The 24,270-nt window shown below is 40.5% G+C and overlaps 2 protein-coding genes across 2 annotated transcripts in view; one reads left to right on the forward strand and one right to left on the reverse strand.

Annotated features, from left to right (window-relative positions):
* The first annotated feature begins 1,071 nt into the window (after window positions 1-1,071).
* LOC111186706 (granzyme A) lies at window positions 1,072-9,013 on the forward strand. Its single transcript, XM_022597550.3, has 5 exons — window positions 1,072-1,267; window positions 3,849-3,987; window positions 5,419-5,560; window positions 5,813-6,082; window positions 8,138-9,013. The coding sequence occupies exons 1-5, from the start codon at window positions 1,198-1,200 to the stop codon at window positions 8,297-8,299; spliced, it is 783 nt and encodes a 260-aa protein (XP_022453258.1). The 5' UTR covers window positions 1,072-1,197; the 3' UTR covers window positions 8,300-9,013.
* Window positions 9,014-12,143: 3,130 nt separating this feature from the next.
* CDC20B (cell division cycle 20B) overlaps window positions 12,144-24,270 on the reverse strand; it is a 64,063-nt gene continuing 51,936 nt past the window's right edge. Inside the window, exons 10-12 of the mRNA XM_022551541.2 lie at window positions 19,888-20,013; window positions 19,265-19,382; window positions 12,144-13,370 (exon numbers count right to left, since the gene is read on the reverse strand). Coding sequence (XP_022407249.2) covers window positions 13,270-13,370; window positions 19,265-19,382; window positions 19,888-20,013 — 345 coding nt within the window. The 3' untranslated portion in view covers window positions 12,144-13,269. The remainder of the gene's footprint in view (window positions 13,371-19,264; window positions 19,383-19,887; window positions 20,014-24,270) is intronic.

Here is a 24,270-nt window from a genome sequence, read left to right on the forward strand (position 1 = left end):
CTAAAATTATTCACCAAAAACAGAAGCAGGGTATCCCACTGCTTTACTGAAAATGGTTCATCTTTGATACCCTAGTAATATCCGGGAAAAGGAAACACAGGTATCTCAGTAGGGCTTCCTTCCAAGGTCATGTGATTTCTGAAAAAGCAACTTCTGAGTCTGAAGTCATCAGGGTGTTAATTCTGGGGATGGCTGGTTAACACCAAACACCCTGATCAAACCTATGACCATATACATGTCATATAATAAAGACCACATCCTCAGCTCAGAAAAAGAGCTAAAGACATTTCTAATAGAAAGCACACTGAATACTGTTCGTTCAGGGACTGAGGATGATCCTTCTTAGAGTGAGATATTTTCCTTACTGGAACAAAGTAGCCATGTCTGACACCCATTTTCCTTTCTTAGCTAGATCCAGAAAGAAGGAAGGAAGGAAGAAAGGAAGGATAGGAGGGAGAGACAGGAAGGGAGGAAGGAAGGAGCAACTCAGAGATACTTCCATATGTCTAAAGTTGTAAAATCAAATGATCAGGGGAAGCCCAATCAGGGGACTGGAGAGAGCTAACCCTCCCTACCGCACCAGCCTCTGTCCCCACCTGCCAAACTCCAGACAGGGACACAATAAGTTACCCTCCACAAAGTGGGGAAGGAAAATCCAAGCAGGAGCTTATGAATAAATAAGCCTCCATCCTATATATTTCCACGTGCCCTTAGCTGATTAATCCTTACAAAATCCAAGGAGATGAGTAGAAAGACGCTTGGTTGGTGACCAACTTTTAGGTGGCCAATTTTAAATCTCTGATTTAAGTCTTTAAAGAGCTTTCATTTGTGACTAGAAAAGATAATGTTGCTGCTGATGAAAACTAGAATCCACGAAATCTCAGCTGAAACATTTGGAGTCTCTTCTTGTATACTATGTTCTGATGGCAACGAGGGCCCGTTGTCCCCACCCACTCTGTAGAATTACAACCCTCTCCCCTCAGCAGTCCTAGCCAAGGAAAGCATGCCCACAGAGGAGTGATTACTCACTGTTCTCACTTGTGGTTTGTTCTTTCTTTTTCCTAATACTCAACTTTGAAATTGGAAAGAAAGAAAAGAAAGGAAACCACATCCTTTGTACTCTCGATATATAAATAAGAGCCAATCAAGAACTGAAAACAGATTTTCACATTAATTGACGTGGGGACACCAGCCACAATGAGGAACTCCTCTACCTTTCTGGCAGCCACTCTCTCAATGGTCATTTTCCTCCTTCTAATTCCTGAAGGTAAGACTGATTCTTGTCATTTCCATTACAGCAATTAAGCAAAATGGAGCAGACTCTTTGGCAGTATTAGCTAAGTGTACTAAGAGGAGATTTTTTTCTCGCAAGCCTTAACATTCTTTCTTGGATTCTACATATATCTTTATTTTAGAAAGAAAAACAACCTTCTTTCTTCTTTACAATTCCTTTACAAAAGATAATAGAACCACCAGTGCTGCCAACTTGGGGCTTGAAAACTGCCAAAAAGGACACTGTAAAAACAAGTAAACAAACAAACAAAAAGTTCTTAAGTTAGGAAAACAAATAGGACCTTTCAGGGAAGGAATAGTGACGCCTCAGCCTTTCTTGCTGCAGAAAATGCATAGATAGCTTTAATGACAAAATCGACAATACTTCAATAATAAATAAATAAATATATATTTTTTAAACCTGACCTAGACACACCCCAAGAATCAGGAATGATTCAAATATTTATCATTATTTCTCTAGGTTAGTGTGTCCTTGGGAATACATTAGGACATTGGGAGCATCCCCGCATTGACTCTTTGGAAGTGCTACAGTATTTTGTATTACGCTTATTCTTTGATGTACTAAGTAGTAACCAATCTGCCTGGTTTTGTGTGAGTTGCACATGCATCAGTTTGAAATGCTGCAAAAGTCATGGGATTATCACTAGAAGGGTAATAGCCCCGGGGTAGCTCTAGATGTTCCTTAAAAACTTTCTAGGCAGTGAAAAGCACTCTGGGGCTAGGCTGAACTGTGCTGACAAATGTGGAGCAGCCATGGGTTTTCCCCACATTCTGGCAGCTTTTGGAGATGGAAGTGGTGGGCAGATGCTGATGCAACAACCTATCTTACCAAAAATTCCCAAGGAAGTTCTCTAGTTTATCTTGCACCTAAAAGTTTTAGAAATAATAAGGTTACAGGGCATTAGAAACAAAAGGGTGGGCAGAGTACTATAAGTATGGCATAGCACGACTATGTTCAGGCATGTTAAATCCTCCACAACAGTGAAAACAGAGCAGATTTTAAAAATCCAATCTTATCTTTTCTTCAAAGGAAACAACAAAAGCAACTTACTCTTTGTTTCCTGTGGTCAGAGAGAGCAATGTGGGTCCCTAAAAGGAACAGACACAGCAAAGCAAGACTTGATGCTCTGGACGGGAGGTCTCAATTCTTCTACACGTTAGAATCCTCTGGAGGGTTTGAAACAATGCTGATATCCCAGCCCCAGTGATTTTAATTTATTGTGATTCTGGGTGGGAACCAAGAATTGCTAGTTTTAAAAGCTTCTCACCTGCTCTAAATCCTATTCCCGAATCCTAGGTTGTGGGATATGGGGACTTTTTCTGAGGTGGTATTTGTGCTCACCAAACACAGGACTCTGCAAAACGAACTATTATACTGAGTTTATGATTTCTGCAGCCCAGACGGTCCAAAGATGCATCTTTGAAATCCATCTATTTGTGATACACCCCAGGAAAATTGAGATGTAGGTGAAGTTCTCTTGGTTTCTCTAAGTTCCTTATCTTTTTACTTCTAGAGTCTAGGACTTCTCCTTCCCAACTCCCTTCTGGAAACCCGCTTCCCCTTCCCCCACTCTCATCATTTACACCTCATTGTAAACCTGGCAATGAGTTAGCTTTAATAATGGAGTAACAGGCACTGTGCCCTATTGAAGCAAACCTGAGTCCCAGCCAATAGTCAGAAGAAATGTTTGGGGAGAATCCAAGAACATCTGGTGTAGGAAGGTGATGCTGAGAGTATATCACACGGGCACAAGATCCTCTCAACCAACATGTATGGTTTGCCTCGTGCTTTGGTCTCACTGTTCGCTAATAGTGAATCTCTACTCTTGTTCTATCACCAAAGAAATTTTACTAAGGCAGAATTCTCTCCCTATAGTATCTTCTCTCCTCTCTTCATTGGAAAAGGGCTTAAATTAAACCATGTGGTACAGTCTGGAGATTGAAGGGGAGCTTCAGTTGCAAAAGATATTATTCTCTCAATTTATGAATGAGAAGAGTGCAAATTTCAATAAGCAAAAGTCTCACAATGACCAAAGAACTCAAGGGTAGGGTCACAGCTAAAAGGTACTAATATCAGTTTGTAAGCTGTGGGGTTTTGCAAGGGCTTGGGGCAAAAAGGGTGGTTTTCAAGCTTCTAAAAGCCACTCTGCTTCCCCAAATTAATACTTAGCCAGAAAGGGAGAGGTGTGGGAGAGCACTCAAGGTTGTCATCATCACCAGCGGCTCCTTGTGTTACTGGTATAAACCCATGCACAGTTGTCTGCCTTTGCAAGCCCTGAGGCCTGAGGTCAGCGGTTGTGACAGATTTCCAGCCTGATAATCCCTGGAATGGCCAAAGGCATGGTTTCTGTGGATGAAAGAGCAGGACCTTCTCAGAAAGTCCAACAGGAATGGGATTTACATTCAGATATCTGAAATCCACATGAAGATGGGGAGGATGCCCTCATCTCCCCTCCTCTCTAAGTGGGGAATGCATGTCTAGTCTTAGAAACATGGCTTTAGGTAGAACTCTTTGGAGGGGTCACTGATATGACATGTCTTTTTCTTTTTAACAGATCTCTGTGTAAAAATTATTGGAGGAAATGAAGTGACTCCTCATTCAAGACCCTACATGGTGCTACTTCAAGAGAAAAGTATCTGTGCCGGGGCTTTGATTGCAAAAGGCTGGGTATTGACTGCAGCTCACTGTAACCTGTAAGTGCTTGGGTTTAAAAAACATTTGTGGAGATATTCTAACTTGGGGGAATATTAATGAAGACAGTAAATACCACTAAAGCCACAGGATCTTTACATCGCTTACATCTTTGACAAATTGCTTTACCCCAAAAGGGAGTTGAGCCCAGGTTCGGCCCCAAAGAATCCGACCAATGAGGAAGCAGCAACCAGAGCTCTTTCGGAAGATCTCCCCTAGAGCTTCCCTAGATGCTTCTGATCTTGACTTCATGATGGTGCAGAAGGGTGAAAATTTCAGGGTCCCCTCAGGGGCCTGAGCACCACTGTCAAGCAGAGAAAGCTTCTTTTGAATGCCTTCCTGTTTTTCTTATGAACTTCTCACGCCTTCAGCCATCTCTTAGCCACCGTCAAGCACTGCCTTCAAACCTCTTCCAGGGCTGGTCTTTTCTCTGCTCCTACATCAAGCTTCTAAACCTAAATCAAGCTTCTGTCTATTATGATAGCCACTATCATGTTGGCTATGTAATTACCTATGGCTATATACATTTACATTAATTAAAGTTAAATCAAATTACAAATTTAGGTCCTCGGTCTCACTGGCCACATTTCGAGTCCTCAGTAGCCTACACGGGGCTCCATATTGGACAGAGCAGATCTATAGAACATTTCATCATCAAAGTATAGTCTACTGAAAGCACTGTTCTAATGTCTTAAGTGAGACTAATATCAGCTGTGTAATGGAAAAACAGCAATGTGAATATATGGTTGGTGTAGTTTACACACTAAGATGTGAGTGATAATGGCCTTCATCATTAATGCATCAGAGAGGATCTTGATTTTATTAACCAAAATGAACCTTTAGCACGGAGTAATAAAAGGAAAGAATGCTGGGACCCTCCTGCAGACCACCATCCCCTCAAACACACACTCAATGCCATGCAAATAGGGTCTTCCACTAAGCGATCTATCTCTGAAAGTTTTCCCATTTAAGTCTGCTGTTCTCTTACAAAGATTTCTTCAGTGCATTAGTCTACAACTATTGAGTGTCTTTTGCTTTTGTCTCTAGACTACTAAGATCTCTGTTTTCCAGTCATCTGCAACCTGATTCTCTATGACAACTAAAGGAAGGTTGAGGAGACGGCAGTAAAACCCCAACAAAGATCCCAAGACTTGGCTTAGCTTCCATGGAATTCTCTTATCATTTGTTTTTCAGTGAAACTAGTTTAGCTTGTTATAAATAAGCCGCAGGTGATCATGATGATAATGGTAATGATAAATTCATAAACAATTCACTTTTTATTCTTTAAAGTACACATTTTTTTCTGAGCCACAAACAAGTATTTTCACAGCAAGCATATTTACAAATGGGACAATGAAACTGATCAGCACATAATATGCTCAGCTTCTGATTTAAAGGGTAAACCAAATTAACGGTGTTGTGTCTGTTTTCAGGAACAGAAGATCCCAGATCGTTCTTGGGGCTCACTCAATAACCAAGAAAGAGCCTGAAAAACAGATCATGTTTGTTAAGAAAGAGTTTCCCTATCCATGCTATGACGAGGACACGCATGAGGGTGATCTTAAACTTCTAAAGGTACGAACCTTTGATTATACTTTTGATTGAAAGTATAGAAGCTCCTATAGTCTGGCCACCTACATGGAAACCTTTCTCAGTGTCCCGATAACTACAGACTGTAGCTGCGTAAGGGGGTGGGGGGTGGGGGTCCCTGAGGGTTCAGCTAGAATTTAAATAAAAATGTGCAATTTTAGTTTCTTTTAATTCATTTTTATTGGATGAAATTCTTAATTATCTCATTCTGTTAACTTTTTGCTTGTCTTCCAACAGCTGAACAAAAAAGCAACAATTAATAAAAACGTGGCTATCCTTCCTCTCCCTAAATTGGGGGATGATGTGAAACCTGGGACTATGTGTCGAGTTGCAGGGTGGGGTAGGTTTCGCAATAATTCACCTCGGTCTGATATTTTGAGAGAGGTCAATGTCACCGTCATAGACAGAAAAATCTGCAACGACCAAAGCCACTATAATTATAACCCTGCGATTGGACTGAATATGATTTGTGCCGGAAGCCTCCAAGGTGGAAGAGATTCCTGCAGTGTAAGTAAAATAAGATTCCAAACTCTAGCTGTTGGGTTAACTCATGCTGATGTAGAGAACGTGAAGTCACTCTTTGCCTTGTCATGACACTGGCTTCTACAGCGTCCTAGTGCTTTTAAAAAGAAGTTTAATAGGGCTTCCCTGGTGGCGCAGTGGTTGAGAGTCCGCCTGCCGGTGCAGGGGACACGGGTTCGTGCCCCGGTCCGGGAAGATCCCACATGCCGCGGAGCGGCTGGGCCCGTGAGCCATGGCCGCTGAGCCTGCGCGTCCGGAGCCTGTGCTCTGCAAGGGAGAGGCCACAACAGTGAGAGGCCCGCGTACCGCAAAGCTCCAGTCAAATTAATTAATGTTCTCAGCTCAGGTGAGTTGTTCATCATAAACCATGCTAGTGCCTGGGTTGAACTACTACATCTTCTTGATTTTATATCGAAAACCACTAAGAAGCTATTTTTTCTCATTTTTCATATTAACATATATAGATCTAAACTGAAAAATATATAACACTGAGGAGAGCTGAAGTCAGGGTTCCTTTAGGGCCTTCAGTACGTTTTCCCCATCTGATCACCCCCCAAAAATTCCTCTGCCATTTAACCAGGTAAGTCTGAAATGCCTGCATTCCCAAGACAGACTCAAGATCTCCGGGGTAAACCCCATAGCTTCCTAGAGCTGAGCTCAACCCCTGGAAACAACTTCCAAGCATGATCCATTCCAAAGTACACACAAGCCTGCCTACCATATGCCCTGAGAAGGGCTGGGACTGGGCTCCGCCTAAAGATAGGACTAGAAGAACCCTTGACAAAGGTTTAAGCTCTGAGCACTGGTTTGTCACTTCTCACTTCACTGGGATGGAGCTGAGCCCTCAGAGCCTTGCATTGGCAGAACTCTGTGTACAAGCCTCAACAGCCCTTCATCTGGCACCACCCATCCTCCCTAAAGCCAGAAACAGCCAAGCTGGTCTCTAGACCTTAAATACATTTAAATATGCTGATTCTAAAGTCCCTTGACAGAATACAAGGTCACATATTGGGTGGCTCACGCACAAGAATAAAGCATGATTTACAGCTAACTGAAGCCTTCCTCCTAGTGGAACCAGGCAGTTCCAAAGTGTTATCACTGACTTGCCAGGAGCATCCATCTAGCAACAGATGCTCTAAGGAGACTCGGGAGGAAAATCAAAGAATAACGTAAATTCCACGAGAGCAGTACTTTTTGTCTATTTTTTTTCTTTTTGTCTATTTTGTTCACTGATTTAGTCCTAGTGTCTAGAAGACTACATGGCACATGGTAGATGCTCCATAAATATTGACTAAATGAACGATGTTTGCTAGAAAAGAATGGTGTTTGTGGGAGTTTGAAGGAATTGACCTCCAAGGTCTAATTTTAATGTTCATTGATACTATATAGGGTGATAGACTGGCAGATTAATAACACAAGTTTTAAAATGTAATTTTCTCTTCAATGATTACTGTATTGATTAGTTGAATTTTATTTTGAGTCTTTCACACTCAATACGCTCTTTAGAGATACTGTTGTATAACTTATTTCATTAAATGTTTCTTTCTCATTAAAAAAAAAAGGAGACTCGAGGTAGCAATTTCTGTCTATTTGAGAAGGGGAAGGAAAAGGTTGCTTCGGCTTTGTTCCTTTGGGAAGACAATTATCTGCTGGAGGAACTAGAAAACATGGCTTTTATTCTTTGCCTCAGTGGCCAATCTGCATTTGACTATTTTATTCCTTGAGCGATTATTAAACATTTTGAGAAAATGACAAACAGGAGAGTTTCTAAAGCAGAGAATTTGTCTCAACGTTAGTGGATTACACAAATAATACAAGTTTCATTTCAATTTTCACTGCTTCATAAACAAATCGAGAAAACCAATTTGAACATATTATTGAATATTCCCAAACATTTGGGTTTTTTAAGCACTAATTGTCAAGTAAGTCAAGGCTGGTCTTAACCTCACCTTAAAGGCTCCACATTAAATGGAATTTCTTCCATTCTGCTAGTGGTCATATTTGGTGCTGGTCTTCATCATTCCTCTTGTTTTCCCCCAGGGAGATTCTGGGAGCCCTTTGATATGTGAAGGCATTTTCAGAGGCATCACTGCCTTTGGCCTTCCAGGGAAATGCGGAGACCCTCGAGGACCTGGCGTCTATACTCTTCTCTCAAAGAAACACCTCAGCTGGATAGCTAAGACTATGAAACATGCAGTTTAGATAACCGTATTTCATTTCATTTGCTGTTACTTCTTTTTTTAAAATTTTTATTAGAGTATAGTTGATTTACAATGATGTATTAGTTTCAGGTATACAGCAAAGTGAATCAGTTATTCATATACATATATTCACTCCTTTTTTTTAGATTCTTTTCCCATATAGGCCATTACAGAGTATTGAGTAGAGTTCCCTGTGCTATACAGTAGGTTCTTATTAGTTATCTGTTTTATATATAGTAGTGTGTATACGTCAGTCCCAATCTCCCAATTTATCCCTCCTGCCTCTTATCCCCTGGTAACCATAAGTTTGTTTTCTATATCCATGACTCTACTTCTGTGTTGTAAATAAGTTCATTTGTGCTCTTTTTTTTTTTAAGATTCCACATATAAGCGATATCATATGATATTTGTCTTTCTGTGTCTGACTTACTTCACTCAGTACAACAATCTCTAGGTCCATCCATGTTGCTGCAAAGCATTATTTTGTTCCTTTTATGGCTGAGTAATATTCCACTCTATATGTGTACCCCATCTTCTTTCTCCATTCCTCTGTTGATGGACATTTAGGTTGCTTCCATGTCCTGGCTATTGTAAGCAATGCTGCAATGAACATTGAGGTGCATGTATCTTTCTGAATTATGGTTTTCTCCAGGTATATGCCCACTGCTGTCATGTCTTAATTTTATCATAAATAAAATCAATTTGTATCACTGTACTTGTTGCTCTCCTATAACTTTAGCAGGCAGATCTCCACCAGCAAAGTGAACCAGAGTAATATAGAGACCTTGCGGATAATGCAAAGGAGAGATCAGGGACCAATGTCACCTGTGTCATCCATGTGACAAGTGACATGCAAACTTGGCTTGAAATATTCACTTCACTGATTCAGTGGGGCCCAGCAGGAGGGACACTAAGGTCAGTCTGTCTAGTAACAAGTACAGTGAAGGGCTCAGCAATTCTGCAAGAAACAGAGAGAGCCAGTCTGGAGCGTTTGGATTAAAAGGAAATGTTTGCCCTTCAAAGGCCATTGTTCCACATCAACACCTGCTATTCAGATTTATATGTAAGAACCTGAGTCGATGGGAGAAGTAGAAACAGAAAATGCCTTACAGTATTTTCCAAAGGCAGGTGAGAAACAGAAATTAAAATTCTAGGGGATATTAATGAGGCACTTAGCTAGCCAAAAAAAGGATACAAGGAAAGTCAGCCTCCTTTCTCAGTAGTTTGAATTTAAGCCTTGGATTATCTAGGTGATTTCTTGGTTCCCCTTGTCATTGAGTCTGGGTAGGTCTAATCAACATGGTGGTTACAGTGACTGCCATCTCATACTAGGGAGTGAGTGTTGAATCGTGGCCTGAAATTTTCCTTTGGGAAAAAACTCAAGATATTTATTCAGCGTATTGAACTTAGTGGATAGTCATCAGCCCAGTAGCCACTTGAAGATGAGATTATGTGAACAGATTCCTCTGATTTCCATCAGTTCCCTTTGGAATATAAATCTTATATGTGTGTGCATGTATACATACATAAACACATACATACACACACACACAGTATATCCAAACTAAGAACATACAGCAACACTAAGAGACAGCTTCTTAAGACAAATGAAGGAACATAGCTTAAAGACTGACCAGAATACTGGTCCTTTGGTTTTCAACCATGGCTGCCCATTAGACTTACCAGGCTCTTTAAAATGACCAATGCTCAGGTCTCACCCTTAGAAATTTTTATTTAACTTGATGAGAACCAAGACAAAGTATTCTTTTTATAAGCTCCCCAATGATTTTAATATGCAGCTGGGGATGAGAACCCCTATATTAGAAAGTGAAGTCTCATGCTGATATCTAAAAGAGATGCTCTAAGAGGATATTTTAGATGCCTGCTATAATCCCTAATTAGGATTTTAATAGCAATAAGAGGATGAATGGCGTATTCCCTACTGGCAACATTTATTACAGATTTTGAAGTCCACTTAAAAAGAGTTGTATGAAACCCTTGTTCATTGCTGGTAGAAGTGTAAATTGGTAGAGCTTTTCTTAGGAAAAGGGGCAGTGTCTATTAAAACTGAATGAACACATATGCTATGACCTAACAATTCTACTCCTGGGTATATACCAAACAGAAATGAGGGCTTTTTTTCCACCAAATACGTGTTTGAGGATGTCCATAGCAGCTCTATTCTTAAAAGTCAAAATTGAAAATAACTCAAATATCCATTCATAATAAAATGGATAAACAATTGTTGTATATACAATGGAATATTACACAGCAGTGAAAAAGACCAAACTACATGCCTGTGTCATGCATGAATGCAACAATATGAATTACTCTTACAAATCTAAGGTTGAGTAAAATAAACCAGACCAAAAAAAAAAAAAAAAAAGAAAGAATATTTACAGTATGATTACATTTATCTGAAGGTTGGCATGAGGCAAAACTAATTCATGGTGACCGAGGTCAGAATAATGGAGGGGTATTGACTGAGTGGACACAAAGTAGTCTTTGGGGGTGAAAGAAATGTTCACATCTTGATCTGGATGATTTATTCATATGATCTTGATCTTATTCATAAATTAAACACTCACTGAGCTGTACACTTAAGATGTATGTGCTTTATATAACTTATTAGTCAATAAAAGTTTTATATTACAAAATTTTTGTAGCAGAGGCTTCTGTTTTGTGTATTATCTGTAAGTTCATTTTTTTCTTTACTGAAACCATATTCCAGACTTCCACCAAAACTAACAGTAGTAAAAGATAAATTGCTATTTTTCTTAAATGAGAGCCTAGTTCACACACCAGTATTAATTGAGAGAAGTGATCTTTGGTCATGTCATAGTGCCATGAGATTGTTAAGATAGAAGTAACCACGTCAGAATGGTGGGGGACACTGGAAGTGGCCTCACCATTTTGCTCCTTTCCCTGCTAAACTTTTTCTTATAGTTTATACCTGGCTAAATAAGAAGAAGATCAAATGAAACCCATTTTCTTAAAGAAGAAGAGTGTGTATTGCGGGAATGTAGCATATTTGCAGCTTTTGGTGACCTAAAATTTTATAAGTTAAAAATTACTAGCACTACCAAGCAGATTTTCTGAGTTTAAAAACAGGGAAAAGAACAGAATGTATGGCAACTTGTCAGGAGAGTCCTAACACCCCTTGTATTTACTATTCCACTTTTCAATTATCAAGGCTTTTATTTGGTTTTTTTTTTTTTTGAGGAGCGGTATTAAGGGAGTGTGTATGTATTGGTAAAAACCATTTATGACAAAGCAAATAAATTAATCAACATATGTTAGCTGACACATGCAAAACATTCCAAAGGACACTAAAAAATATAACATCTTGACACTAAAAAGCACGTCATCTTGTTTGAGCCTCATGACAACACCATGGAGAAGGCAAGGCCAATATCCCTCAACTCCTCAATCGAATTGTCCAGAAGAAATAAGCATGTTAAAACTTAAATAAACAAAGATTCACATAGTAATAAAAGATTTTTTTAAAACAACTAGAATAATTATATTAACACAAAGTAGGTGATACAGACTGATGCCAAGAGTTAAAGCCAGGTAACATCATTTCAAAACACTTCCTGGAGAGGTCAGGACTTATGTGAAGGTGCAAAGCAAAAGAAGAGAGAAGCAGGAATTCCAGACTAGAAAGAAGAGGTCTAACAAAAGCATAAGGCAGGAAATCATAAGACTTAGCCCAGGGTTAACACAGGAAGGAGTGAGGATTAACGTTAAAAAGATAGAACAGTGGGGCTTCCCTGGTGGCGCAGTGGTTGAGAGTCCGCCTGCCGATGCAGGGGACACAGGTTCATGCCCCGGTCTGGGAAGATCCCACATGCCGCAGAGCGGCTGGACCCGTGAGCCATGGCCGCTGAGCTTGAGCGTCCGGAGCCTGTGCTCCGCAATGGGAGAGGCCACAACAGTGAGAGGCCCGCGTACCGCAAAAAAAAAAAAAGATAGAACAGTGGTCTGATCAAGCTTGAAGAAACCTTAGCAGTTATCAAATCCAAATTCCTATTCTTGCAAATGTTGTGACATACCCAAGGTCACTCAGCAAGTTTATGGCAGAGCCATAACTGGTACAGGTCCCCAACTTCAGGTTCTGGGCTCAGGACTCCGAGGTGGAGGCCTAGGGGGTTAGGTCATGGGAGTCATTGAGAGTCTATGAGCAGGGGACGGGAGGACCAGCACGATGCTTTTAGAAATGTAACCTAGCAGTAACGTGGAGACCCATGAAGAATAAAGACAGGAAGCCAGTTAGAAGGCAATTACTACAAACTGGTCATCAGGTATGCAGGACATTACAAGGGTAAAACAACAAACAGAGAACAAGGGGTAAACTGAATAACCAGGAGGCTCCCTGAGTAATGGGAGGACCAGGATAAAGATGACACCATGATAAGAGAAAAGGGAGTCCCACAGAAGTCCTCTTTTTGAGAGGAAATAATACGCATGCTTAACATAGAGCAGCACTTTAATCAATGTTTTTCAAGTGAATAAGTTGTGTTTTTAATGTATTGAGTTTGAGCTAAAGACAAAAAAAATATCTCAGAAAAGAAATATCCAGAGACAAACAAGTATGAGGCTGGAGCTTGGGAGAAAAGCCGAGCGACAAAGAAGCGTTTAGAAATCTTTGCTGTAGATAGTCTTGTGACTATAGCAGTGAAAATGCACCTCTAACGAGGAAAAGACAGAGAGAGAAGAAGAAGAAAAGGGGAAGAGGAGGGGGAAATCAGAGAGAGAAGCATAGAGTCAGAGACGGTGTCTGGGAAATGCAATGGAACGAAGCAGAGCAAGTGAAGTAACCTGAGAAGGAAGGTCGGGAGAACAGGCATTCACCTCAGGAAAAGCACGGCATCTTGTTTGAGCCTCATGACCACACCATGGAGAAGGCAAGGCCAACATCATTATTCTCACGTAGAAATCAGGAAGCTGAAGCTGAGAGGGGCTGAGTGACTAGCAGCAATTCCACACACAGGCCGTGCCATCAGCTGCGGCAGAAAAAACCCGGGTCTGGTCTGGACTCAAAGCCAGGTGCAGCACTCTGCCTCGGTGGCCTGTGGGAAGAAGGACAGGCAGCTCACGTTCCACATGTCAAGGGCTGTTGCTGAGGACAGGGAAGCAACCTAAGCTGGGGCCAGGAATCCCATCCAGGATAAACGGCTTCTCCAAACCCCTGCCACATTCAGGGCTGGCGCTCCCATTGCGCCTTTGCCATGGAAAACACCAGTCAGGGAGGGCTCTGGGTAACACCCTAAAGTGGCTAAGGTTTTGCTTCACTGTTGCCCTTCAGAGCTCTTCCCCCTTGTTTTGGTTCCCTAAGGCTGCTGTAATAAATTACCACAAACTGCACGGCTAAAGACAACGGAAATTTATTCTCTCACAGACCAGGAGTCCAAAATCAAGGATTTGGCAAGCAGGGGAGATTCTATTCCCTGCCTCTTCTACTTTCTGGCAGTCATTGGCCATCCCCAAATTGTAGCCACATCACTCTAATTGCTGCTTCTGTGGGCACACCATCTCTGATTCTGTGTGTCTGTTCTCCTCTGTGTGCCTCTTATAAGGACACTTGCCATTACATTTAGGGCCCATCTTGATAATCCAGAATGATGTCATCTCAAAATCTTCAACTTAATTACATCTGCAAAAACCCTTTCGCCAAATAAAGTCACACTCACAGGTTTCTGGGATTTGACATGGATAGCTTTGACGTGGACCAGTTTTTAGCTCACCACACCCCTCATGCCTTATACCATTATTAGTTCTATCTTCTCTAACCCACCAACACCCAGGGATTACCATGGCTGTGCTCCTACCACACACTCTATCTCTCTTCTTATCCTTCCCTGAAAGTCATCCTTTTGGGATCTTGGTTTCAAGAAACTAATCAAGGGCTTCCCTGGTGGCGCAGTGGTTGAGAGTCCGCCTGCCGATGCAGGGGACGCGGGTTCGTGCCCCGGTCCGGGAGGATTCCACATGCCGCGGAGCGGCTGGGCCCGTGAGCCATGGCCGCTGAGCCTGCGTGTCCGGAGCCTGTGCTCCGCAACAGGAGAGGCCACAATGGTGAGAGGCCCGCGTACAGCAAAAAAAAAAAAAAAAAGAAAGAAACTAATCAAATAAACTGATGCAGCTTAATGGAAAAGGACCCAAAAATCTGTCTCACAAAACATACATGAGTCTTTCATATGGAATTCTGAAGACAATACCCTCTTTCTATTATCTATCTGATCATTTCTCAAAGAACACTGTGGAACAATAGTTCTATACGAGGTTGATAGGTATTAAAAATGAAAAGAGTCTTTAATGTTCACATTAATTTGGAAGCTCCAAGTTAAGAAAATTATACAGGATTCCTTATTTCAAAACTGCTATATGCATTAGAAATATTTGGAAGAAGAGGCTATAATAGGCAGCATTTCTGAAACTTATTTCACCAGAGTCCTTTTGACTTGAACATCTCAAACTACTAGGGTTCCTTGGAAAATACTTTCCAAATCTATCCTAATCCAACAGTAACTTTCACGATCAAAAACTTCAGGCCAAAATCCACAAAGCTGACTCCATGAAAGAAAGCTGGGACTGGGAAGATGAGAGGAAAAAAGAGGTTGGATATGTTTTTGACTGGGTAGGTATTTGGGGGCACAACTAAAATCAAATGAGGTAGGTGGCCACCCCCTCATAGGAGGAGTACTGCTTACAACTCAACTGAGAGCTGGAATTTCAGAAATAATCTTGTTCTCTGACACAAGATTCTCAACAGCAAGGAGTGCCGATACACTATCCCACTCCCAAAGGAGACATTTCTTAGATACTTGGGGCTTTTTCCATCTAAACACATAACTGCCAATGCTCTCCTTCATGCATACACACGCACACACACTCACATACACATACACACGCGCACAGACACACCACCAAGGAGACATGGGATTGGCCCTAGGCATGTTGGTGCATTAAAAATGTTTAAATTTATAGATATAATGCCTTCTTCTTATTTTACAGATGAAGAAAAAACTTAAGAATATCGAGCAATTTGTTCAAGGTCACACAGCTGATTAATGGCAGAGCCAGAACTAGAATCCAATTCAATGCTTTAACTGTTTACCACGCTCCAAATCCAGTGCAAAGAAGAATCTCTTTTTCTAATGAAGCCCAGTAACCATTAGTTTTTAAAAATTAAAATTTTTTTAATTTGAGCCATATAAATGAAAAGCAACTTAATTTAGTTAGGAAAATATAGATCATTATACCAATGCTTTAAAATTAAACCTAAAAAAGAAAAACCTATTCAATAAATATAATCAGTGATAAATACTCTTTCATTCTTTATTATGGTGTGTTAAGATGAAGAGGAAGGAGGAAGAGAAAGTGGAAAAAGGAATAACAGGGGGGCTTCCCTGGTGGTGCAGTGGTTGAGAGTCCGCCTGCCTATGCAGGGGACACGGGTTCATGCCCCGGTCCGGGAAGATCCCACATGCCGCGGAGCGGCTGGGCCCGTGAGCCATGCCTGCTGAGCCTGTGCGTCCGGAGCCTGTGCTCCGCAACGGGAGAGGCCACAACAGTGAGAGGCCCGCGTACCACCAAAAAAAAAAGGAATAACAGGGAAAAAATCCCAAATGTTTTGTAGAGCAGGCTTTGAAAAATATCTTGACTTAAAAAATGGAGAGCTGCTTCTAGAACTTGTTAGGAATATGGCATTTGGATGGAAACAAAAACATTCTTGAAATACATTTTTCACATTAGTGACAATCTCAGTTTACTAGATAGTGGGAAATGCCACCTTATCTCAGATGAAGGTCCTCTTTTAGGATTTACATCTCCACGTGCCAAGAGTACTGTCACTGAAAGCATGCAAAGTTTGGTTTTCTTTATGCAGCTGCATCCATAAATGAGACCACATACTGACGTATGTGCAATGGACTGATGAAACCCAGTCAAAGGCCAGATCTCACTTATAGACTAGAAAGTTACCTACCACTGTTTCAAACCTTGGAAATTACAACTCTCAGGGGGGTGGATAGGAGGGGGAATTATAAGGTATCTTTCTTCTGTAGTCAGGTGGGTGAGACCTCTTTAACTAAAATTTTCCCCCAGAGAATTATGACTGTGGGTAACAGGGTGAGACTTACTAAGGGCATGACCACAATCTAGAACAGCTTTTTTCCAGCTTTATGACCACAACTCATTGTCAAAACTACATTCTATGCAGTGACCCCATACATAGACATGCAAATGTACTGATAACTATGACAACAGTTATTCACAAAATAATACCTACTTTTCCATTTTTCCATTCTATACCATTCTATTTCTTTTTTTTTTTCAGTGCTGATCTTGACCCACAATGGAAACACTGACAGACAGTAAAAACACATAGAAGCTGAAGACCTCAGCAGCCCCATGCCATGTGGCAGTGCCCCCTGAAGCATGTTCACCAAGCAAGAATCTCAAGATGCTCCCATACAAAGATTTCCCAGATGAATTTGGGAAACAGAGAATGCTGTAACTCCTCTTGGAGATTCCCAATACACATAACGTATCAAAGGCTTTGAGACATTCTTAGGAAAGAAAAACTGTTCTTGTTTAACCCAGAATTTCCAAATTTATCTGACCACATGATGTGTGTTTGTAAAACAATCTTCCTGCTAAACACTTTGGGGAAATCTCGTACACAGCAGAAACTACTGAGTTAGAGATGAAAATTAGTGTCTAAAAGTTCAAAATTAACTGCAACTTCTCCAACCAAAAGCATTTTAAAGGAAGGAGAAAAGGTTAAATGTACCTTTGGATAGCTCTCTAATATCGATGAAAAAAATTCACAAGTCATTAAAACTAGAAAAGTATAACTTTTTAAGGATAGAGAAACAAAAACACACTAAGTACATTCCTTATTCTAAGCATGAGCAAATGGTTCAAGTATCTATCAGTACTCCCACCTAGCTGATGGACCTATCTAGCTGCTGGAATTATAATTTTGTAAAGAACTGGGTTTTGAGGCTTGATTTTAAGTGTTTCTCTAAACTGAAAAGGTCTGGTGAATTGTGATTAAATATATGCAAAGGACCAACTCATGCTTCTCCTGCACTCATGCTGGTACAGAAGTGGCTCTGTCAAGAGCTGCCTGTATTTTTTTTTTTTTAACGTCTTTATTGGAGTATAATGGCTTTACAATGACGCATTAGTTTCAGCTTTATAACAAAGTGAATCAGCTATACATATACATATATCCCCATATCTCCTCCCTCTTGCATCTCCCTGCCACCCTCCCTATCCTACCCCTCTAGGTGGTTACAAAACACCGAGCTGATCTCCCTGTGCTATGCGGCTGCTTCCCACTAGCTACCTGTTTTACATTTGGTAGTGTTTATATGTCCATGCCACTCTCTCACTTTTTCCCAGCTTACCCTTCCCCCTCCCCGTGTCCTCAAGTCCATTCTCTAGTAGGTCTGCGTCTTTATTCCCGACCTGTTCCTAGGTTCTTCAGAACCATTTTTTTTTAAAGGTTCCATATATATGTGTTAGCATATGGTATTTGTTTTTCTCTTTCTGACTTACTTCACTCTGTATGACAGACTCTAGGTCCATCCACCTCACCACAAATAACTCAGTTTCGTTTCTTTTTATGGCTGAGTAATACTCCATTGTATATATGTGCCACATCTTCTTTATCCATTCAACTGTCAATGGACACTTAGGTTGCTTCCATGTCCTGGCTATTGTAAATAGAGCTGCAATGAACATTGTGGTACATGACTCTTTTTGAATTATGGTTTTCTCAGGGTATATGCCCGGTAGTGGGATTGCTGGGTTGTATGGTAGTTCTATTTTAATTTTTTAAGGAACCTACATACTGTTCTCCATAGTGGCTGTACCATGCCTGTATTTTTATTCACCTAGTCACACAGTATAACAGCTGAAGGATATATACTCATTTTGAGGCTAAACTGAGCTCCAGCCAGCCTGACCGCAGAAGCAGGAAGTCTTTCTGTTAAGGGTGTTTTGTTGTGGCCAATAACATTCTCAGACTCTCCAAAGAGAGTCATGGTATTATCACTACCTAATATTGTATATATTTGGTTTTTGTCTGTCTGCTCCCACAAAAGTGTGAGCTCCATGAGGGCAAGGATATTGTCTGTCTGGTTCACCTGTGTATTCCCAGTGCCATTAAAAGTGCCTGGCACATAGTAGATGCTAAATAAATAAATGTTAAATAAATAACTTCCAGGGATGACCAGAAGACAAGTTGAGTGGCAAGAGGAAGAAGATAGAATATGTAATCAGAGGTCTACAAGAGACTGGATGCCAGTGCTCTGTTCCTTCATTAGCCAACACTTCTGTCTCCCTATTTCCCTCAGCCCCCTTTAACATTTCAGATTGCACCAAAGAGCATTTAAGATTCTTGAGGACAAGGCCCGGGTCCTGTTCTCCATCATGGGGTCTTGCTCTCAAGAAGTAACCAGTAAACATTTACAGAACTACGCTGACAAAGAACAGCAGTCTGCCTTGAAAGGGCAGAGGCTCCCCAGAGTCTCACAGTCTGGAGTGGTCTCCCCACATACAACAATGTCTCACCCTTTTCATACTTCCTTATCTCCCACACATTTCAGCTCTGCTGGTTCTTCTGCAAAATAGGGTAAGATGAGTCATAATGCTAACTCCAGAGTTCAGAAACACATTTTGAAAACTGTCCACAATCATCACTGCATACACAAATGCAAGAACATGACAGTTATAAGTGACGAACAAATGCAAGACATGACAGTTATAAGTGACGAACAATCAAATTCAGAAACACTCACACCAGAGGTGTGGTGGGTGTAGGGCTTTTTCCTCTGATAAAATATATACTTCAAAGAACCAGAAGGAGAATATCTTCCATTCATGGATTTTTCCACCAGTAGCGGCTCACTTTGCAATAGGGACATGGAATTTTACTTACCTATTTACTTACCAAAAAAGCCACGTGACCTGGCCAGAGCAGGACAGGACCACACAGTCACATCATTCTTAGGAGACCCTTGGCCAGTTGCGATCTCCTTTGTCTTAGGTAGCCAGATTAGGGAACAAATCTGTAATAATGACCCCCAAAGTATAGAATTACGGCAATTTCTGATTCACTGAATGCATTTTAAACTGATTCTAGGCAGTGTGTTCTGTCCACATCTATCCTCCAGTCCATACGTGGGGTTAGGTTATTAGAGGAATTATGTTAGTTCTAGGAAAGTTTATCCCAAGGCAACAAAAGACTAAATATACAAATAGGCTTAGGCACAATGAACCTATGAACTGAAGTGGGCTATGATCACTGTCCAGGAACAGTCAGACTACTCTCAAGTTTCTCAGTCAAAGCAGTGCTGAGAAAGAAGGGAAATGAAAAAGAAAGGACACACAAGTTAAATTAACTTTCAACTCACAGATGAAGAAGGTTTTACAAAAAGAAACTCTTAAGAACTGAAATTCCTGTAGACTTAGCAGGTAAAGAGAGGTGTGTTTGGGTCCGATGCTCTATCATAAGTTATTTTCACAAGATTCTAGAAGACCAGAATGAAGGTAAACTCCCTGAGAGACATTTACCTGTGAGTTTGTGCTTGGGGCCTGGATGCTCTGCTCAGTATTGATGTCCAGGATGTGTAAGTGTCCATCCTTCATTCCTCCTCCAACAGCGAGGATTTCAGACTGCCAGGGACACCAATCCATGGCCTTTAAAGTTCCAAATAATCACACAGGCAGGTCAGCTTTGGAGAAGGTGAACTCATGAATGAGCTGCACGCATATAAGCAGAAGCTCCAGAGCTCTGTCCCTGTGGCAGATTTCCAGGACCTCTGATCCAAAGGCAAGAGCTACTTTACTCTCCAGAGATTACTTCTCAGGGACTAGAAATCACATATTGGTGCCTTCTTCAAATTTAGATAACAATTGCAAATATTTTAAACATAGAAAAACCACACAATAATATGTTTGAAAAGCTTCATTCAACACATCCTCTGGGGCAAAAATCTGCTGCTGGAAGAGTTGACATGTGCCCCTAGCATCTGGTTACAAAATACAGTCTTCCTCTGGTTTGTCTACCTGTGTCCTTAGGTTCTAGGTCAGAGAGGGAATAGAAAAGAATGGAGAGCTATACATGCTTACTCACAACACAAGAAAATCTCATGTATTTCAAATCTTAATACATTTTAGAAAATAAAATTGCCTTTTCTTTAGTTATAAATTGTTATTGTTAATTCTGAAAAACAGAATTTAATATTATACATTTATACTAATAATTGAAATGACTAGTAACAGTAACTTTAAAAAACATTTTAACAAATATTTCAGTCATATTTATCTGTATATCCTTATCAATCATCCTGGCAACTATTCTCATTTTTACATATTATCTTCTATATGTAAAAGTATTTTATAAAGTACTAAGCATGATGTATATACTATTTTATTTTTCTGTTGTTTTCACTTATTATATGGCTTTCCATGTTTATTTTTCATAGTTATCATTTTTAGTAATCCCACAATATTCCATCACGTTATTATACTCTAATTAATGTTTGTTCTAATTCTGGACTCAGGTTGATTTTTTATCTTATTTTGGTTTGGTTTGCACTGGCTTGGGCTGAGTTTTTTGAAAAGAAGTGGATTTGGGGGGATTGTGTTTTTGTTGTTTGTTTTTATAAAGAATACTTTAATAGGGTTCAAGATGGTGGAGTAGAAGGATGTGCGCTCACTCCCTCTTGTGAGAGCACTGTAATCACAACTAACTGATGAACAATCATCGATAGGAAGACATTGGAACTCACCAGAAAGATACCCCACATCCAAAGACAAAGGAGAAACTACAATGAGATGGTACGAGGGGCGCAATCACAGTAAAATCAAATCCCATAGCTGCTGGGGGGGTGACTCACAAACTGCAGAACACTTACCACAGAAGTCAACCCACTGGAGTGAAGGTTCTGAGCCCCAGTTCAGGCTTCCTAACCTGCGGGTCTGGCAATGGGAGGAGGAATTCCTAGAGAATCAGACTTTGAAGGCTAGTGGGATTTGATTGCAGGACTTTGACAGGACTGGGGGACACAGAGACTCCACTCTTGGAAGGCACACACTAAGTAGTGTGCACATCGGGACCCAGGGGAAGGAGCAGTGACCCCATAGGAGATTGAACCAGACCGACCTGCTAGTGTTGGAGGGTCTCCTGTAGAGGCAGGGGGTGGCTGTGGCTCACCACGGGGACAAGGACAGTGGCAGCAGAAGTTCTGGGAAGTACTCCTTGGCATGAGTCCTCCCAGAGTTGGCCATTAGCCCCACCAAAGAGCCAGGTAGGCTCCAGTGTTGGGTTGCCTCAGGCCAAACAACCATCAGGGAGGGAACCCAACCCCACCCATCAGCAGACAAGCAGATTAAAGTTTTACTGAGCTCTGCCCACCAGAGCAACACCCAGCTCTACCCACCACCAGTCCCTCCCATCAGGAAGCTTGCACAAGCCTCTTAGATAGCCTCGTCCATCAGAGGGCAGACAGCAGAAGCAAGAAAAGCTACAATTCTGCAGCCTGTGGAACAAAACCAAATTCACAGAAAGATAGACAAAATGAAAAGACAGAGGATTATGTACCAGATGAAGGAACAAGATAAAACCCCAGAAAAACAACAAAATGAAGTAGAGATAGGCAACCAGAAAAAATTTTTCAGAATAATGATAGTGAAGATGATCCAGGACCTCGGAAAAAGAATGGAGGCAAAGATCGAGAAGATTCAAGAAATGTTTAACAATGACCCAGAATAATTAAGGAACAAACAAACAGAGATGAACAATACAATAACTGAAATGAAAAATACACTACAAGGAATCAATAGCAGAATAACTGAGACAGAAGAACCTATAAGTGACCTGGAAGACAGAATGGTGGAATTCACTGCTGTGGAACAGGATACAGAAAAAAGAATGAAAAGAAATGAAGACAGCCTAAGAGACCTCTGGGACAAAATTAAACAACATTTGCATTATAGGGGTCCAAGAAGGAGAAGAGAGAGAGAAAGACCCGAGAAAATATTTGAAGAGATTATAGTCGAAAATTCCTTAACATGGGAAAGGAAATAGCCACCCAAGTCCAGGAAGCACAGAGAGCCCCAGGTAGCACAAACCCAAGGGGAAACATGCTGAGACACAGAGTAATCAAACTGACAAAAATTAAAGACAAAGAAAAATTATTGAAAGCAACAAGAGAAAAACGACAAATAACATACAAGGGAACTCCCATAAGGTTAACAGCTGATTCCTCAGTAGAAACTCTACAAGTCAGAAGGGAGTGGCACATGGCACAATATATTTAAAGTGATGAAAGGGAATAACCTACAGCCAAGATTACTCTACCCATCAAGGATCTCATTCATATTCAATGGAGAAATCAGAAGCTTTATGAACAAGCAAAAGCTAAGAGAATTCAGCACACCAAACCAGCTTGACAACAAATGCTAAAGGAACTTCTCTAAGTGGGAAACACAAGAGAAGAAAAGGACCTACAAAAACAAACACATAACGATTAAGAAAATGGTAACAGGAACATACATATTGATAATTACCTTAAACATGAATGGATTAAATGCTCCAACCAAAAGACACAGGCTTGCTGAATGGATACAAAAACAACACCCATATATATGCTGTCTACAAGAGACCCACTTCAGACCTAGGGACACATACAGACTGAAAGTGAGGGGATGGAAGAAGATATTCCACGCAAATGGAAATCAAAAGAAAGCTGGAGTAGCAATACTCATATCAGATAAAATAGACGTTAAAATAAAGAATGTTACAAGAGAAAAGGAAGGACACTACATAATGATCAAGGGATCAATCCAAGAAGAAGATATAACAATTGTAAATATATATGCACCCAACACAGGTGCACCTCAATACATAAGGCAACTGCTAACATCTATAAAAGAGGAAATCGACAGTAACACAATAATTGTGGGGGACTTTAACACCTCACTTACACCAATGGACAGATCACCCACATAGAAAATTAATAAGGAAACACAAGCTTTAAATGACACAATAGACCAGATAGATTTGATTGATATTTATAGGACATTCCATCCAAAAAGAGCAGATTACACTTTCTTCTCGAGTGCACACGGAACATTCTCCAGGATAGATCACATCTTGAGTCACAAATCAAGCCTCAGTAAATTTAAGAAAATTGAAATGATACCAAGCATCTTTTCCAACCACAATGCTATGAGATTAGAAATCAATTCAGGGAAAATAACGTAAAAAACACAAACACATGGAGGCTAAACAATACATTACTAAATAAGCAAGAGATCACTGAAGAACAAAGAGGAAATCAAAATATACCTAGAGAAAAATTACAACGAAAATACAACAATCCAAAACCTATGGGACGCAGCAAAAACTGTTCTAAGAGGGAAGTTTATAGCAATACAAGCACACCTCAAGAAATAAGAAAAATCTCAAATAAACAATCTAACCTTACACCTAAAGGAACTAGAGAAAGAAGAACAAACAAAACCCAAGGTTAGTAGAAGGAAAGAAATCATAAAGATCAGAGCAGAAATAAATGAAATAGAAACAAAGAAAACAATAGCAAAGATCAATAAAACTAAAAGATGGTTCTTTGAGAAGATAAACAAAATTGAGAAACCTTTAGCCAGACTCATCACGAAAAAGACAGAGAGGACTCAAATCAAAAAAATTAAAAATGAAAAAGGAGAAGTTACAATGGACACCGCAGAAATACAAAGCATCCTAAGAGACTACTACAAGCAACACTATGCCAATAAAAAGGACAACCTGGAAGAAATGGACAAATTCTTAGAAAGGTATATCCCTCCAAGACTGAACCAGGAAGAAACAGAAAATATGAACAGACCCATCACAAGTAATGAAATTGAAACTGTGATTTAAAATCTTCCAACAAACGAAAGTCCAGGACCAGA

The sequence above is a fragment of the Delphinapterus leucas genome, chromosome 3, assembly GCF_059928025.1.
Source record: "Delphinapterus leucas isolate spDelLeu-1000000601 "Yukka" chromosome 3, BTC_Dleu_Yukka2, whole genome shotgun sequence".
Taxonomy (NCBI): Eukaryota; Metazoa; Chordata; class Mammalia; order Artiodactyla; family Monodontidae; genus Delphinapterus; species Delphinapterus leucas.

Bases quoted from the DNA above. Each gene is read 5' to 3' on its own strand.
- LOC111186706 (XM_022597550.3), top strand. From the start codon at position 1,198: ATGAGGAACTCCTCTACCTTTCTGGCAGCCACTCTCTCAATGGTCATT. The intron at 3,988-5,418 runs GTAAGTGCTTGG...GTCTGTTTTCAG, and splicing joins ACTGCAGCTCACTGTAACCT to GAACAGAAGATCCCAGATCG. The intron at 5,561-5,812 runs GTACGAACCTTT...GTCTTCCAACAG, and splicing joins GTGATCTTAAACTTCTAAAG to CTGAACAAAAAAGCAACAAT.